The sequence below is a fragment of the Xenopus laevis genome, chromosome 6L, assembly GCF_017654675.1.
Source record: "Xenopus laevis strain J_2021 chromosome 6L, Xenopus_laevis_v10.1, whole genome shotgun sequence".
Classification (NCBI taxonomy): Eukaryota; Metazoa; Chordata; class Amphibia; order Anura; family Pipidae; genus Xenopus; species Xenopus laevis.
The window spans coordinates 127,104,766-127,118,536 of NC_054381.1; the positions used below are offsets into that span (position 1 = coordinate 127,104,766).

The window sequence follows — 13,771 nt, forward strand, 5'->3', positions numbered from 1 at the left end:
GAGGAAAAGGAGGTTGCTTTGTGCCTGAGTTGGGGGCCCAGAGGGATGGTTGTGGGAACCTTTGCCCCCTAATCCATCAATGACTAAGTATACAGACATGGATGTAGTGATTCCCCTGGGTTTCCAGAAAAGGCTGAAAGCTAGGTGTACCTTCATTGCTACTGTGTATGTTCTCTTCCCTGCAGGAATACTGACCATTGGTGTTGTGAGTATATGCTTATCAACTGTTGCTCTATGTTCCTGCTTGGTTATGTACACTTCTTTGTGGACTATTCTGTTCAATAAATATGTTATCTGGTTAAGTTGCAAAAACCAGTGATGCCCAATTATTGTGCACTACACCTATTTACAGTCGTACTACACCCTGACTCCACACCATTGTGAGATCTTAACTCCTGAGAATTGAGGTCTCATCCAGAGCAAAGTATTGGGGTTAAGCTCATAGTTAGAGTTAATTTACTATAGTGTTACATGTGTATGCACTGATGTTAGAATTTTTTGGCTCAGTGAGTTACACCCAAAGAGCTATCATTCTTACCCCATCAATTATAAAACATTAGGGCTTATTTCCAAGCACAACCATGATATGTGCTTGCACAAAAATTGTTGAAGTTCTTGCGCCAATTGACAAAAAGTTAATTTACTATATAATTTACAGAAGGTGTACAAAATCCATAACAATCATCATAAGCTGTTGAAAGTACAACATTATAGAAGATTATGAAACAAGTACTAGCAGTTGTTTATATCCACAATAATATTCTCCTAATTGATTTTTTCCCAGTTGATATTTTCTAAAACCTTTCCCTCTCCTGTACAGTTAATGCAACTCTTCAACAGTCTATTTTCTTACACTATATATTAATTATTCAAATATCAAACATCATCTTATTTTTTATTATTTTTATTAATATATAAAAATATATCTACATTTAAATAGATTATATAAAAATAAACATTTGGTAAAGTATCCAAAGTAGATGGACTGTGGCTCCTACATTGTGTTCCCAACCCTTTCCCTCCTTTCCCTTTTGGGAACATAATGAAGGAGCCACATTTCAGATCTTGAAGGGTAGAATCAATTTTGGGATTTATATATTGTTCTTCCATTTCCTTCCTAAGTCTTGACAAAGTCTTCTTAATGAGGTGTTAAAGTCTTAATTCTTTGCTCCTAGGAGAAAATGTTTTTAATGTTAGACAAGAAGATATGTGTTTTATATCTATGCACATGATAGGACACTCGGCACTGTATAAATGACCATAATGTGATTCCTTAACTGGCTAGCTAAGTTAGTAATTGATAGAAACTTTCACAAAGTTAGTAATTAGTAATTAACAAAACTAATTACTCCTGAAAATAAAAATTCCCTAAAAGCATTAATACTTATGGACAGATTTTGCATGCGTGTGATGCAATTTCTTAATTTTTTGGATAGTGATCAAAATAGGAATCCTGAAATCAATAGAGCCTGGAATAACCACATAGCAGGCCCGGACTGGCAAGCTGTGGGTTCTGACAAATGCCAGAGGGCCTGCTGTAAGTTGCCTATTTATTGGGCCGGTGGTGGGCTGTTTGGGCCTCTGTGTTTGCTGTTTGGGCTTCTGTGTACCTGTAATGCCAGGCCTATTTTGATTCCCAGTCCAGGCCTGCCACATAGGCATTAAAGATTTCCCAGTAATTGCTTTTTGATTGTAGAGAATATGAGTCATTTGCATTACCTTTATGTATATGCTCTGCTATGCTATATTGCACCTCGTCTTCATCTTGATTATATGTGATGAATCGGTTTAATAGGAGTTCCTTTGCGAATGGTCTTTTGGCTGGATCCTTCTGAAGGCATTTATTAATAAATCTGTGGAATTTATTACTCCTGGGGGGAAAGAAACAAGGCAGAAGTGTTACTGATAATGTAATAAAACACAGAGCCAGAATTATTCAAAAAGGACACTGAAGTCTGTTGGGTAATAGGGAATTCATTGAATCAGTTTGGCCATCAAAGTGTAAGCTCTTGAATTTATGAAAAGGGTGGTGTCTCTAAAAGAATACTAATAACTTGAACACAGCCCATCATCACAGCAATGGATAGAGTGGATACAGTAGTGACACTTACATTTGAGCTCATTGAACTTATCTCTTTCCCACTTTAAAACCTTCCCCGGCCTTATGCTTCAGTGTCTCTTTCCCCATTCCCCCACCCTCACTGCTTAAGGTGGCCATAGACGCATCAATAATATTGTACAAAAAAAATTCTGGTACCATATTCGGTGCGTGTATGGTGGGAAACGAGCCAACCGATATTGGCAGAAGACTTGGATATAGGTTGGCTTGTCGATCAAGCTGGCCGGAAAATTTTCATCGGAAGCCTTTGAAGGTACCCCAATATTGCCCATTGTTAGTGCTGAATCTACAGATAAAGGTAGAATTTTATTGTTTCTACCTGTATATCTGACAATTCAGCTCTACATGTGTTTATTGAAATGAACGATCTTTCTTGGAAAGATTTTTTCCAGGAAAGATTGTAATTGTAACGTCTATGGCCACCTTAAGTCCTATTTCTGTATAAAAAAATGACTCACCATATATCCTCTTTTAGAGCTGGAGCTGGACCATTCATAATCCTTTCGGAAAGCTCAGCACCACGGAGTTTAATGTGTGCTGTAAGTGTAAGAGAACACAATATTATTATTGTTATTCTTACAAATTTACAAGGGGCCAAAATATTTTGCAGCATTGTACAGTAGAGGGTGACTACATCAAACATTCTGATGAGTTTCTATTATCCGAACCAACCAATGATTTATTTTAACTTTTTGAGATTAAGAGACAGAATTTCCTTCTTTCATACATAACAAGTAAATAAATGCAGTCTGGTTGGAATTATTGTAGCGTGTGCACAGTGACAGACAGATATTGGACATATAGGGCAGTATATGGCTGTATCTGCATTTTCTCAGCAGCAAAGAAAACACATTATTTGCCATTAGCCAGGAAAGACACAGTCTATATCTTTTATCTGATTGCTCCTGTCTCTGAAACAAGAAGTTATATCTTGCTTTCCAGTGTATCACTAAAAAGAAAAGTAACTAATGCAAATTACAGAAAACACCATTATAATAAAAGCACAGAAAAGAGTCTCTGATTCATGGCCGATTTACATGTTTCATTGTTATAGTATAGGTGATACCCCCTGACCTTCCTAAAAACACTCCTCCATAAATGAACATAACTGCACGCAAAATGTTATTTAAGATTACTTACGAGGATTGTATTCTGCCATTTCTATGGCTGTGATTCCTAAAGACCACACATCCACCTAGAAAATAAAAACAAAAAGCAACACCCATTTAGCAAACAAATTATAATCATTGTTACAGAAGATAAAGATACTTCTACTGACTCTCCCTCCTCATCCTGTCTCAGGGTCAATATGGGATGCTAAATGACTAATACTTTAGAGCCAAGCTACGTTGTATTACTATGAAACATTTCCAGTAGCCGACTTCAACTATAAACATTTATGATTTTACATTTTCAAGAGTCTCTACTGGGAGAAAAAAGCTCTACAAATTACATTTGGCATGGATTGGTTATTCCTGTTTTAAGAGTGCAATTTGTTTAATCACTTTAATGAAAACTGAACTAAATGACAACGATTTTATTAATTATACCTTGTAGTTATAATGTACACTTCTTGTAAAACATGCATGGACTTCAGGTGCCATCCAACAGCGGGTTCCTGCATTACTTGTACTGATGGGCCCTATTGTGGCAAGGCCAAAATCAACTGAAATTGAAAGAAACAAGCATGAATTTACTTTGTACAACGCAGTAATAACATCTATGACAAAACAATGACTATATATTGGAACGTTGCTTAGAATGATATTTTTGAATTAAGCAAAGGTGCCATTTTTGGGTAGAGATCCCCTTTAAAGTTTTCTGATGCCTAAGAAAAGCTAGGCATTGAGATGAGCAATAAATGTACCCTTTGCTTTTGTGGCACCCATTCTTCCTATAGATAATAAACGTCACTTACTTATCTTCACACGGGCCGTAGAAGTTAACATTATATTGGCGCCCTTGAGATCATGATGTATCACGTTCAGTTCCTGTAAGTAATCCAGGCCCTAGAAAGATGAATAAAGCAAACATGAACATGTATATATTTTTATATTCTAGAATTAATAGGATACAAACTCAGTGAGCCGAGATTATGAAAAGCAATGAAGGGGTTAATATCTGACTTACCTGTAAAACTTTCTTGCATATGTATGAAATCCAGGTCTCATCCAAGGATCTATTGGGCGTGCTCCTAATTAAGGCGTCTACGGAGCCACCAGCACACATTGTCATAGCAATCTAGAATAGAAATAAAATGTTTTATTTATAGTGTATATAAATATTATAGTGTATATATATATATATGTTGCCTAAAATCTATCTATCTGTCTGTGTGTCTGTGTAAAATTCCTAGTAATCAGTAGCAGTAACGGGTCTGAAATAATCAGTGTTATATTTATTAACTTTGATTGAGATTTTCTCCTTCTTGGCATGTGCAATGCAAGACCATTGTGTGCTTTTATTTAAGAAGTATATCCTTACCCATAGCGCCTCTTCATTTGAAATGCTGGGCCGTAGATAAAAGGCTCCATAAAAGGCAGGGAAGTTGTCGTGGCCAGAAACGCGTTCAAGTACGTACAGTTCAGCAAGGATCTCTTCATTATCCTAGATACAGAAATAATGATCATTAAATTAGTCTTGATAACTATTTAATCCTTGTTGTAAAACATAGAATTCATTAGTTTGCCATCAGTGTACCACAGTGCCAACACCACAGATACTAACTTCCCAAACAAACTTGATAGTAGGGATGACCTCACCGGATCAGAACTCGAGGAAACCAAACTAGAGCCAGTTAACTTTATTAATCCATGTTAAGAATACAAAAGTGTAAGCTGGCAGGGGAACTAGCTTTACGCATTTCGTGACTGGAGTCACTTCATCAGAAGCTTCTGAATGCGTAAAGCTAGTAAAGGTTATCAGTTCTCTCAAGTCTCTCTGTGATGTGCTGTAATGGCGTCCACTCTCAATCATAGAATCTAACTTCCCCTCTTTCTCTTCTATGCCGCTCCATGTGTTTACTTGCAATGTGTTGAACTGAGTTATGATCTTTTTGTTATGATTTGGTGTGATTTAAATCCCCTTCTGTTAGGGGTGGTTACTTTATAGTATTGTTACATAGAGATTAATGAATATAAGTCACACGATTGCCTTTTATAAGCTGCAAATATTACAAGCAGTTGATATAGTTAGTTTTGCATTTATTAAATAATTAAACCTCCAGTGAATATTTCACCGGGCTGAGCAGAGCTTGGGGCATTTAAAGAAGTCCATTTCTAATCATTATAAATTCCATTTTGCATTATGACTATTCATTATATAAGGGGGCGACTTGCTAATCATGGTTTATAAAGTCTCTTTTTACTGGCAGTTGATTTGTATGTGTAACACAACATTTACTGCAATATTCTCATTATAATAAATTAAATAGTAAAAAATATACATTACCCTAAGGTCTTTTATCACTTTTATGGCCACTTCTTTCTTTTCCTTAAAATGCCATGCCTGAAAGAAAACAGATTTGTGGTGAATTTTGACTTGAATTTGATAAAGTACCTGAGTATAACGACATGGGTCTTTGCAGTCTCAGAAACAAAAAACAAACTCCAAAAGGAAATATGAATCCTGCTTAAAATGTGGCAATTTAGTGATACATGACATATGTATGAATATTTATATACTAGATAGATAAATATATACAATATATAGAATTACATTGAGATATTAAGGGCTACAAAAGGTAGGTCATTCCCACCCCTTACAATCTTAAAGTCTCATATCTGACCTTATGGATTACTCCAAATCCTCCTGATCCAACACATTGTTCGAGGTCTATCCAGCCAGTTGGGTCCTAAAAAAAAGTAAAATGCAAAATTTGAAAATAAGACAATATAATGCCAGGTGGTGGGGGGAGAATAGAGGGAGAAGGCTGAAAACGGATAATAATGAAAAAATGTTTTTGCATACCGGGCATAGTTTGTCAAATCCATGTTCATTGCAGACCTGGTAAAGGAAAACATTATTTTAGATCAACTCAGTAAATAGACAAAAAGAATAAATATTGCAAGCTTTTCTTTTTAGTTTGTTGATCATTTAGTTTGTTCAGGTTGAGAGGCATCCCCATAAGATTCCTCACTGTGTTCCTTGTTAAGCAGTTTTTTAATTTATATTTAGTATAGCAAAGAGGCCTTGTGCCCAAACAGTGTTGTTAATGGTGGACATAACTATTACAGATATTTTTATTCTTATGTATATGGGTTATGATTTGTCCTAATAGAACTAATGCGTGTGAGACATTTAGGGGGTTATTTACTAAAACTCTCATATTTGTATTAAACTAAGCTTGACTAAACTCCCATCCACAATTTTATCTTATTTATCAATAAAATAACTTGAAACAGTCAGGTCGGGGGGGAAAATTGCGAAAATCGGGGAAAAACCCAAATAGTACAAATTATTTGGATTTGAATCCTGAATTGCTTAATTTTTTCAGGTTATTGCCTGAAAACCCCAATTTTTTTGGTTTACCAGACAAAATCCAGAGCAGACCACGATACCTTCAAATTGTAAAAAGGACATCTCCCATTGACCTATACACAACAGTGACAGGTTTGAAATGGTGAGCGTTTTTTTCTCCTCTAAACATTAACATTTTTGTCTAAAAAAAATTGAGTTTAGTAAATAACACCTTTAAACTTTGGGCAATATATTCCAGAGCTGCAAAGACAAAAAAAATGACCCATTTGTGGGTTTCCCCATGTAATGTGTGCAGCATGGTGTTGTAGTGATAAGCATTGATGGCTTCCCTCTGGGCACTGCAGTTTATGAAGACACTCCAAAAATATATAGTTCTTAAAGTGTTTTACTATGAGAGCTGGACTGGTGATTTAAACTGCAGTTTTGGTTTTTAGGTTCCCAGACATTAGTGAGCCTAAACGAAGCCATACTAAATAAACATTACGCTAAACATGTCCCAATAAATCAATCCGTTCAATGCACAAAATGTCTTAGTGTCCTTGATAGTAAATCATACCTCAAGTGATGGAAACAGATCATCACAAATGCTTTCTTCTTCCCCACTATATATAACCATGTCATCACTATTGTTTTCTTCTTCCTCTTGTTCTTCTAGAATTTCTTCTTCCTCTGAGGCATTACCCTGGCTGATCTCTGTGCCAGGCTCCTCAGGTTGCTCCTGGAAATGGCCAATATTTGTCTCAGGATTTTCCTGGCAATTGTCATGGGTAATGATTTCCTCAGGTTGTTTCTGTTTAAGAATAAAAACATACAATTAATCCATTTGTTGCTATACTAATATATATATTACATATGGCAATGTGACACAGTATTGGAAAATAAAGTTAGTCATCTGTTATGTGAATATCTTGTTTGTAGGGGTGGGCAAATTTGACCCATTTCGTTAGTAAAAAATTCACCGTCAGTGAAAATTTACCAAAATGCATAAAAGTCTAGGGCTTCAAAAATGTGCTCATCCCTACAATGTCCCATGTAATGTGTGCAGCATGGTGTTGTAGTGATAAGCATTGATGGCTTCCCTCTGGGCACTGCAGTTTATGTGGATACTCCAAAAATATATAGTTCTTAAAGTGTTTTACCATGAGCTGGACTGGTGATTTAAACTGCAGTTTGGTTTTTAGGTTCCCAGACATTAGTGGGCCTAAACAAAGCCATACTAAATAAACCTTATTCTAAACAAGTCCCAATAAATCAATAAGTTCAATGCACAAAATGTCTTAATGTCCTTGATAGCAAATCATACCTCAAGTGATGGAAACAGATAATCAATAATGCTTTCTTCTTCATCACTACATATAACCATGTCATCACTATTGTTTTCTTTTTCTGCTTGTTCTTCTAGACTTTCTTCCTCCTCTGAGGCATTACCCTGGCTGATCTCTGTGCCAGGCTCCTCAGGTTGCTCCTGGAAATGGCCAATATTTGTCTCAGGTTCCTCCTGGCAGATGTCATGGGCAATGATTTCCTCAAGTTGTTTCTGTTTAAGAATAAAAACATACAATTAATCCATTTGTTGCTATACTAATATCTATTGCATATGGCAATGTGACACAGTATTGGAAAATAATGTTGGAAATGTGTTATGTGAATATCTTGATTGTAGGGATGGGCGAATTTGACCCATTTCACTTTGCCAAAAATTGCCGGCAGTGGAAATTGGCCAAAATATATTAAAGTCTATGGGCATCAAAAATTCGCTCATCTCTACCATATGTTTTCCTCTCAAGCATCAATACTGTGATTATCTGGTTGGTGGTGCTTAAGAGAGAGAGTGAATGACAAAGATCATTTCAGATCAATTCTGATTTATAGAGAAGGTGCAAAAACATGCATTTATGACAAGGTAAATGTTTTTTATAATTCCCATTATACAATTACGCGGCAGTTGTCTGTGGCAATTTCTACATTCTGCTCTGGTTTCCCCTGGGTAAGAGAGAGATATAACAGGAGTTCTAACTCAGAGACAACTTTAATAAAAGTAAAATGTATTTTCAAAGTTTTCAATATATTCCAGAGCTGCAAAGAAAAAAAAATGACCCGTTTGTGGGTTTCCCCATGTAATGTGTGCAGCATGGTGTTGTAGTGATAAGCATTGATGGCTTCCCTCTGGGCACTGCAGTTTATGTGGACACTCCAAAAATATATAGTTCTTAAAGTGTTTTAGCATGAGAGCTGGACTGGTAATTTAAACTGCCGTTTGGTTTTTAGGTTCCCAGACATTAGTGGGCCTAAACAAAGCCATACTAAATAAACGTTACGCTAAACATGTCCCAATAAATCAATCAGTTCAATGCACAAAATGTCTTAATGTCCTTGATAGTAAATCATACCTCAAGTGATGGAAACAGATCATCACAAATGCTTTCTTCTTCCCCACTAGATATAAGCATGTCATCACTATTGTTTTCTTCTTCCTCTTGTTCTTCTAGAATTTCCACTTCCTCTGAGGCATTACCCTGGCAGATCTCTGTGCCAGGCTCCTCAGGTTGCTCCTGGAAAAGAGATAGAAGATTATTGATCACATGATTGATTCTGTTAAGTAAATGTGAGATAATTAATTGAGCTCTACAAAGAAGGCTTTAAAATATATTTAGCAAAAAGCCATACCTCAAGAAATGGAAACAGATTATCATTACTGCTTTCTTCTTCCTCTTCTAAATTTTGTTCTTCTAGACTTTCTTCTTCTAGACTTTCTTCTTCTAGACTTTCTTCTTCTAGATTTTCTTCCTCCTCTGAGGCATTACCCTGGCTGATCTCTGTGCCAGGCTCCTCAGGTTGCTCCTGGAAAAGAGATAGAAGTTTATTGATCACATGGATCACATGATTGATTCTGTTAAGCAAATGTAAGATAATTAATTGAGCTCTACAAAGAATGAAGGCTTTATAAAGAAGGCTTTAAAATATATTAAGCAAAAAGCCATGTATTGTTGGGGAAGAGGCATGTTGTTGTGGTTTTTTTTAAAAAATTCATTTAAAACTACTTACCTGATAGCTGTGATGGCTAATATTGTCCTCAGGTTCTTCCTGGCAGATTTCATGACCATTGTTTTCATCAGGTTCTTCTTGGCAGCTGTTATGGCCAATATTTGTCTCCTGGCAAATGTCATGGGCAATGATTTCCTCATGTTGTTTCTGTTTAAGAATAAAAACATACAATTAATCCATTTGTTGCTATTCTAATAAGTATTGCATATGGCAATGTGACAAAGTATTTTCAAAGTTTTATGTTTTCCTACTTACCTCACTGATATTAACATTGGTTTCTACTGGTTCCTAGTTGAAAGAAAAAAAAATATGAAATCAATTATTTGTTGGAAAATGCGAAAATATTCTTCCCATGATATTATGGGTTTGTTTTAATTGTGTTAGCCTCTCTAAAATATTTACCTGGCAGAGAAGATTGCCATATCCAGTCGCTTGCACCTGTTTAAGACAGCAAAGTAGAACAGTTCATATATGTAATGTTGCTTTATTTAATTTAATATTATTTAAATATAACTAATAATAAACTATTATTTGCTTACCAAACAGGGCATTTCTGTGTACATCTTCGGTAGTACCTGTTTTTTAAATTAAAAAAAAGGAGGGTAAGAGATTATTGATCAAGATAAATAAAAGACACATTATACTATGAGATATAGTTTTGAGTATAAATGAATGCAGGGTTGGCATCTATTTTCTCATAAAAATGCAAGGGGTTACTGGACTGCCCCTTGCTGGAAAAGAAAAGGATAATTAGACATTAGCAATGAAATGGGTTCTTAGCAATCAGGTCAATGTTGGTATGTAAGTGGCAATGGCCAATCTGTAAATCAACTGAAATGTTAGATACATTTGTGTAGAGTTGGTGTCTAAGGCTACTGATCCACAGATAAATCCGACTTGTAATTTAACAAAATCTAATTAACAAACTGAACAAATGTGGCCCCTTGGGAGTAACATATGCTAGGCTATGCATCATAGTTCAAGAAGAGTGTTATATCTGCTAGAAGGTTTGGAGTGTTTTACGTTTTATTATATTTTACAACATTGTTACATTATCCTCCATCTTTAACAAAACGTTTATGTATGACAAGTTTCTCTACTTACCAAAATGACTTCATTTTTCACTTCTTTAACTTTTTTAACCTGGCAAAAGAAAATAGGTTTGAATATTAGAGGCAATGATCAAGGTGTAACTAAATGAATAGGTCCATTAGAAGTTAGAATTAGGAAACTTAGCAGTTCCCAACCTCTAAGACCATTTTCCTTATAAAACAATACAGAAAACAAGGTATGATTTAATATTAGATATGCAGAAAGTGTACAAAATATAAGGCTATTATAAGCTGTTTCTTACAGTGAGTAATGAAAGGATTTGGTTTAGATCTAGCCAAAACCAACGATATATGAAATTTGTAATTAGAGATGCACCAAATCCACTATTTTGGATTCGGTTGAACCCCCTGAATCCTTTGTGAAAGATTCGGGCAAATTCCACCCCTAATTTGCATATGCAAATTTGGATTCAGTTTGGCCAGGCAGAAAGACTCTGCTGAATCTGAATCCTGCTGAAAAAGGCCGAATCCTGTCCGAATCCCCAACCGAATCCTGGATTCAGAGCATCCCTATTTGTAATATTATTTTTCTATTAGATATGTAAAATTATCATAAAGTAAAGCTACATCCCACCATGGAGCTGTTATAGCTTCAACATGGGGAAACAAATTCACTAAATCACTCAAAGAATGACGTAACTTTCTGGCTCTGGGCCCCCCTCTGCAAATAAATCTTTGGAGGGACCAGCGCAGAGCTATACCTACCCAGAAATACCCGCCCACCCACTCACCACCCCTGGCTGACATTTCCTGCCACCACTGATGTCCCCCATCCATCTGCTTCCCCTGCTCCCTGGTTGGAACTAGGAGAGCGGCTGGGGGGTTTCTTTGGCCTTAAACAGCTATAGAGAAAGAGAACCCCATGGTCCGGGCCCCCCTGTTCCTTGGGCCACGACTGCGGGGTCTGCTTCCTCTATAGTTATGCCAGTGAACTCAAATTTGAATCCGTTAACACAGGGGTCCCCAACCTTTTTTGGCCCGGGGACTAAAAAAGAGCCAATTTTTTTTCCAAGTATGGAGGGGTCAGGGAGTGGTCAGAAGGGATGTGAGGGGTCGGTGTCCAATTTGGGTGCGCCAGTGTCCTATTCGGCGCGCCGGCATCCAATTTTGGCGTGGGTTAATTATTCATCGGGCCAGTTCAGGACTGGCCCTGCGGTTGGGGACCCCTGAGTTAACAGGAAAATAACATTTTATAGCACTTTCGTTTTCAAGGGTATATTTGATGAAATTTTCATTTTCATCACATGCATTTTAGTCTGTCATTAACAGTTTACACAGTTTTTCCATACAAACTAAAAATCTAGGATATGAGTATAAAAAAACCTTACTTTCTTAAAACATTTGAAAATACTGCATATGCGTCGAAACATGATGGTTTTTGTATGTCGATAAGTCTTTCTGTTGATTTGTATGTCAAATACTCTTTCTGTTGATTTGTTTATCAAATACTCTTTCTGTTGATTTGTATTTCAAAAATTCTTTCTGTTGATTTATATGTCGAAAATTCTTTTTGGTGATTTGTAAGTAGAATATTCTTTCTGTGGAGAGAGAAAAATCATTGGTTACACACTATGTAATAATCCTATGAATTGGATATAAATAAGGTTGATTAATTTTTTAACAGGTAACTGAAAATGAATGGCCAGTAACATTAAAGTAACATTAGAGTGACAATTAATGACTAGAAAAAACCAGCACTTTGAAGCACACTAATATCTTTTCAGATCCCCATAATTACTCCACTAGCAGATACATAGGCCTACACAACGACTATATCCAGCTATATTGCTATATGTAGATGAAAATAGGGAATGTATAATATATGTACATATGTATACCATTAGCAAAGGGAATGTGACCATAATTGTCTGTAGGGCCAAGCACTTCATCCCCTTCAAACTCAAATGGTTTGCAATTACCCCACTAACAGCTACTAAGCCGTACTCAGCAGCTATATGAATATGAATATACATTTTTCTAACATTTTCCCCAGTGTATGATGATGAGCTCCACTCACCTCAGTTGCCTGATACAGAATGAGGCAGTTAGAGCTTGTTTTCAAACATTAACTCTGTGTGCACTGTGACATCACAATGTATCATGTGTCCCATTATGACATCACACCTGCAAACTACGGTCAGCAAATTCAGGCTTAGCAGATATTCTGCTCTTTTAAGGACAGTTATAAATTAAAAGAAAGACTGTATTGAGATATGTTGACGGCGCTATGATATTATAATAACTATAATAACATGAATGCAATTGCATTGCTATATGTATGTTAAATGAAAATAAGGAATGTGCTAATATTATATATAGGCTATTAGTACAGGCAATGCCACCATTGTTGTTTGTTGGGCCAAGCAACCCCCCCCCCCCCCCCCCCGCGCATTTACCCCACTAGCAGAATAAGGCCTATCCAGCAGCTACCTTTATATTTATATTAATATTGTTATTTTAAAATTTTCCCCAGCGTGTCATGAGCTCCACTCACCTCAGTCTCCTGATCAAGAATGAGACAGTCTGGGCTGGTTATGAACAGCTGTGATAATGTCCATTATGACATCACAATGATATGTCACATGACTAGCTGCTGATCAGAGGATACAAAATGAGCATAAAAACTGCACATAGTTCTACAATTATTTCAAAGAGATTATGGTTAAAATTCCATTTGCTTATTTTTTGACCCTTTTATTTTTATGTAGACAGTGTAAATATATGAATGTATAGTATACTGGTATAAAGTATGGAGGTATAATACATAAGTAGCACACAGGTATAGAGAATGGGCCAGATATTTGTACAGCATTTGAAATATATCAATACTGATAATTGCACCATTACTGTATGTGCTCTATACTATATCATCAGAGGGGATTCATTCATTATTATGGGTATCAGTACAGGGAATGACATTACTGTATGTATAATACATCATTAATGGGAATGTGCCCTTTATTATCAGACAGATTTACTAGAGATTGAACTAGGAATCCAGAAGGATTTAAAATAT

At 36.1% G+C, this 13,771-nt stretch overlaps 1 protein-coding gene across 1 annotated transcript; it reads right to left on the reverse strand.

Annotated features, from left to right (window-relative positions):
• Positions 1-1,157: 1,157 nt before the first annotated feature.
• LOC108718816 (traf2 and NCK-interacting protein kinase-like) lies at positions 1,158-9,019 on the reverse strand. The gene is made up of 12 exons (XM_041565656.1): positions 8,989-9,019; positions 6,089-6,124; positions 5,907-5,972; positions 5,570-5,626; positions 4,604-4,726; positions 4,250-4,360; positions 4,038-4,128; positions 3,670-3,785; positions 3,260-3,314; positions 2,578-2,656; positions 1,720-1,871; positions 1,158-1,171 (listed from the first exon to the last, which is right to left on the reverse strand). Exons 6-12 carry the CDS (start codon positions 4,352-4,354, stop codon positions 1,158-1,160), a joined length of 612 nt encoding a protein of 203 aa, XP_041421590.1. The 5' UTR covers positions 4,355-4,360; positions 4,604-4,726; positions 5,570-5,626; positions 5,907-5,972; positions 6,089-6,124; positions 8,989-9,019.
• Between the last annotated feature and the right edge of the window lie 4,752 nt (positions 9,020-13,771).

Bases quoted from the DNA above. Each gene is read 5' to 3' on its own strand.
- LOC108718816 (XM_041565656.1), bottom strand. From the start codon at position 4,354: ATGACAATGTGTGCTGGTGGCTCCGTAGACGCCTTAATTAGGAGCACG. The intron at 2,657-3,259 runs GTAAGTAATCTT...TTACACTTACAG, and splicing joins AATGGCAGAATACAATCCTC to CACACATTAAACTCCGTGGT. The intron at 1,872-2,577 runs GTGAGTCATTTT...CTTTCCCCCCAG, and splicing joins GCTCTAAAAGAGGATATATG to GAGTAATAAATTCCACAGAT.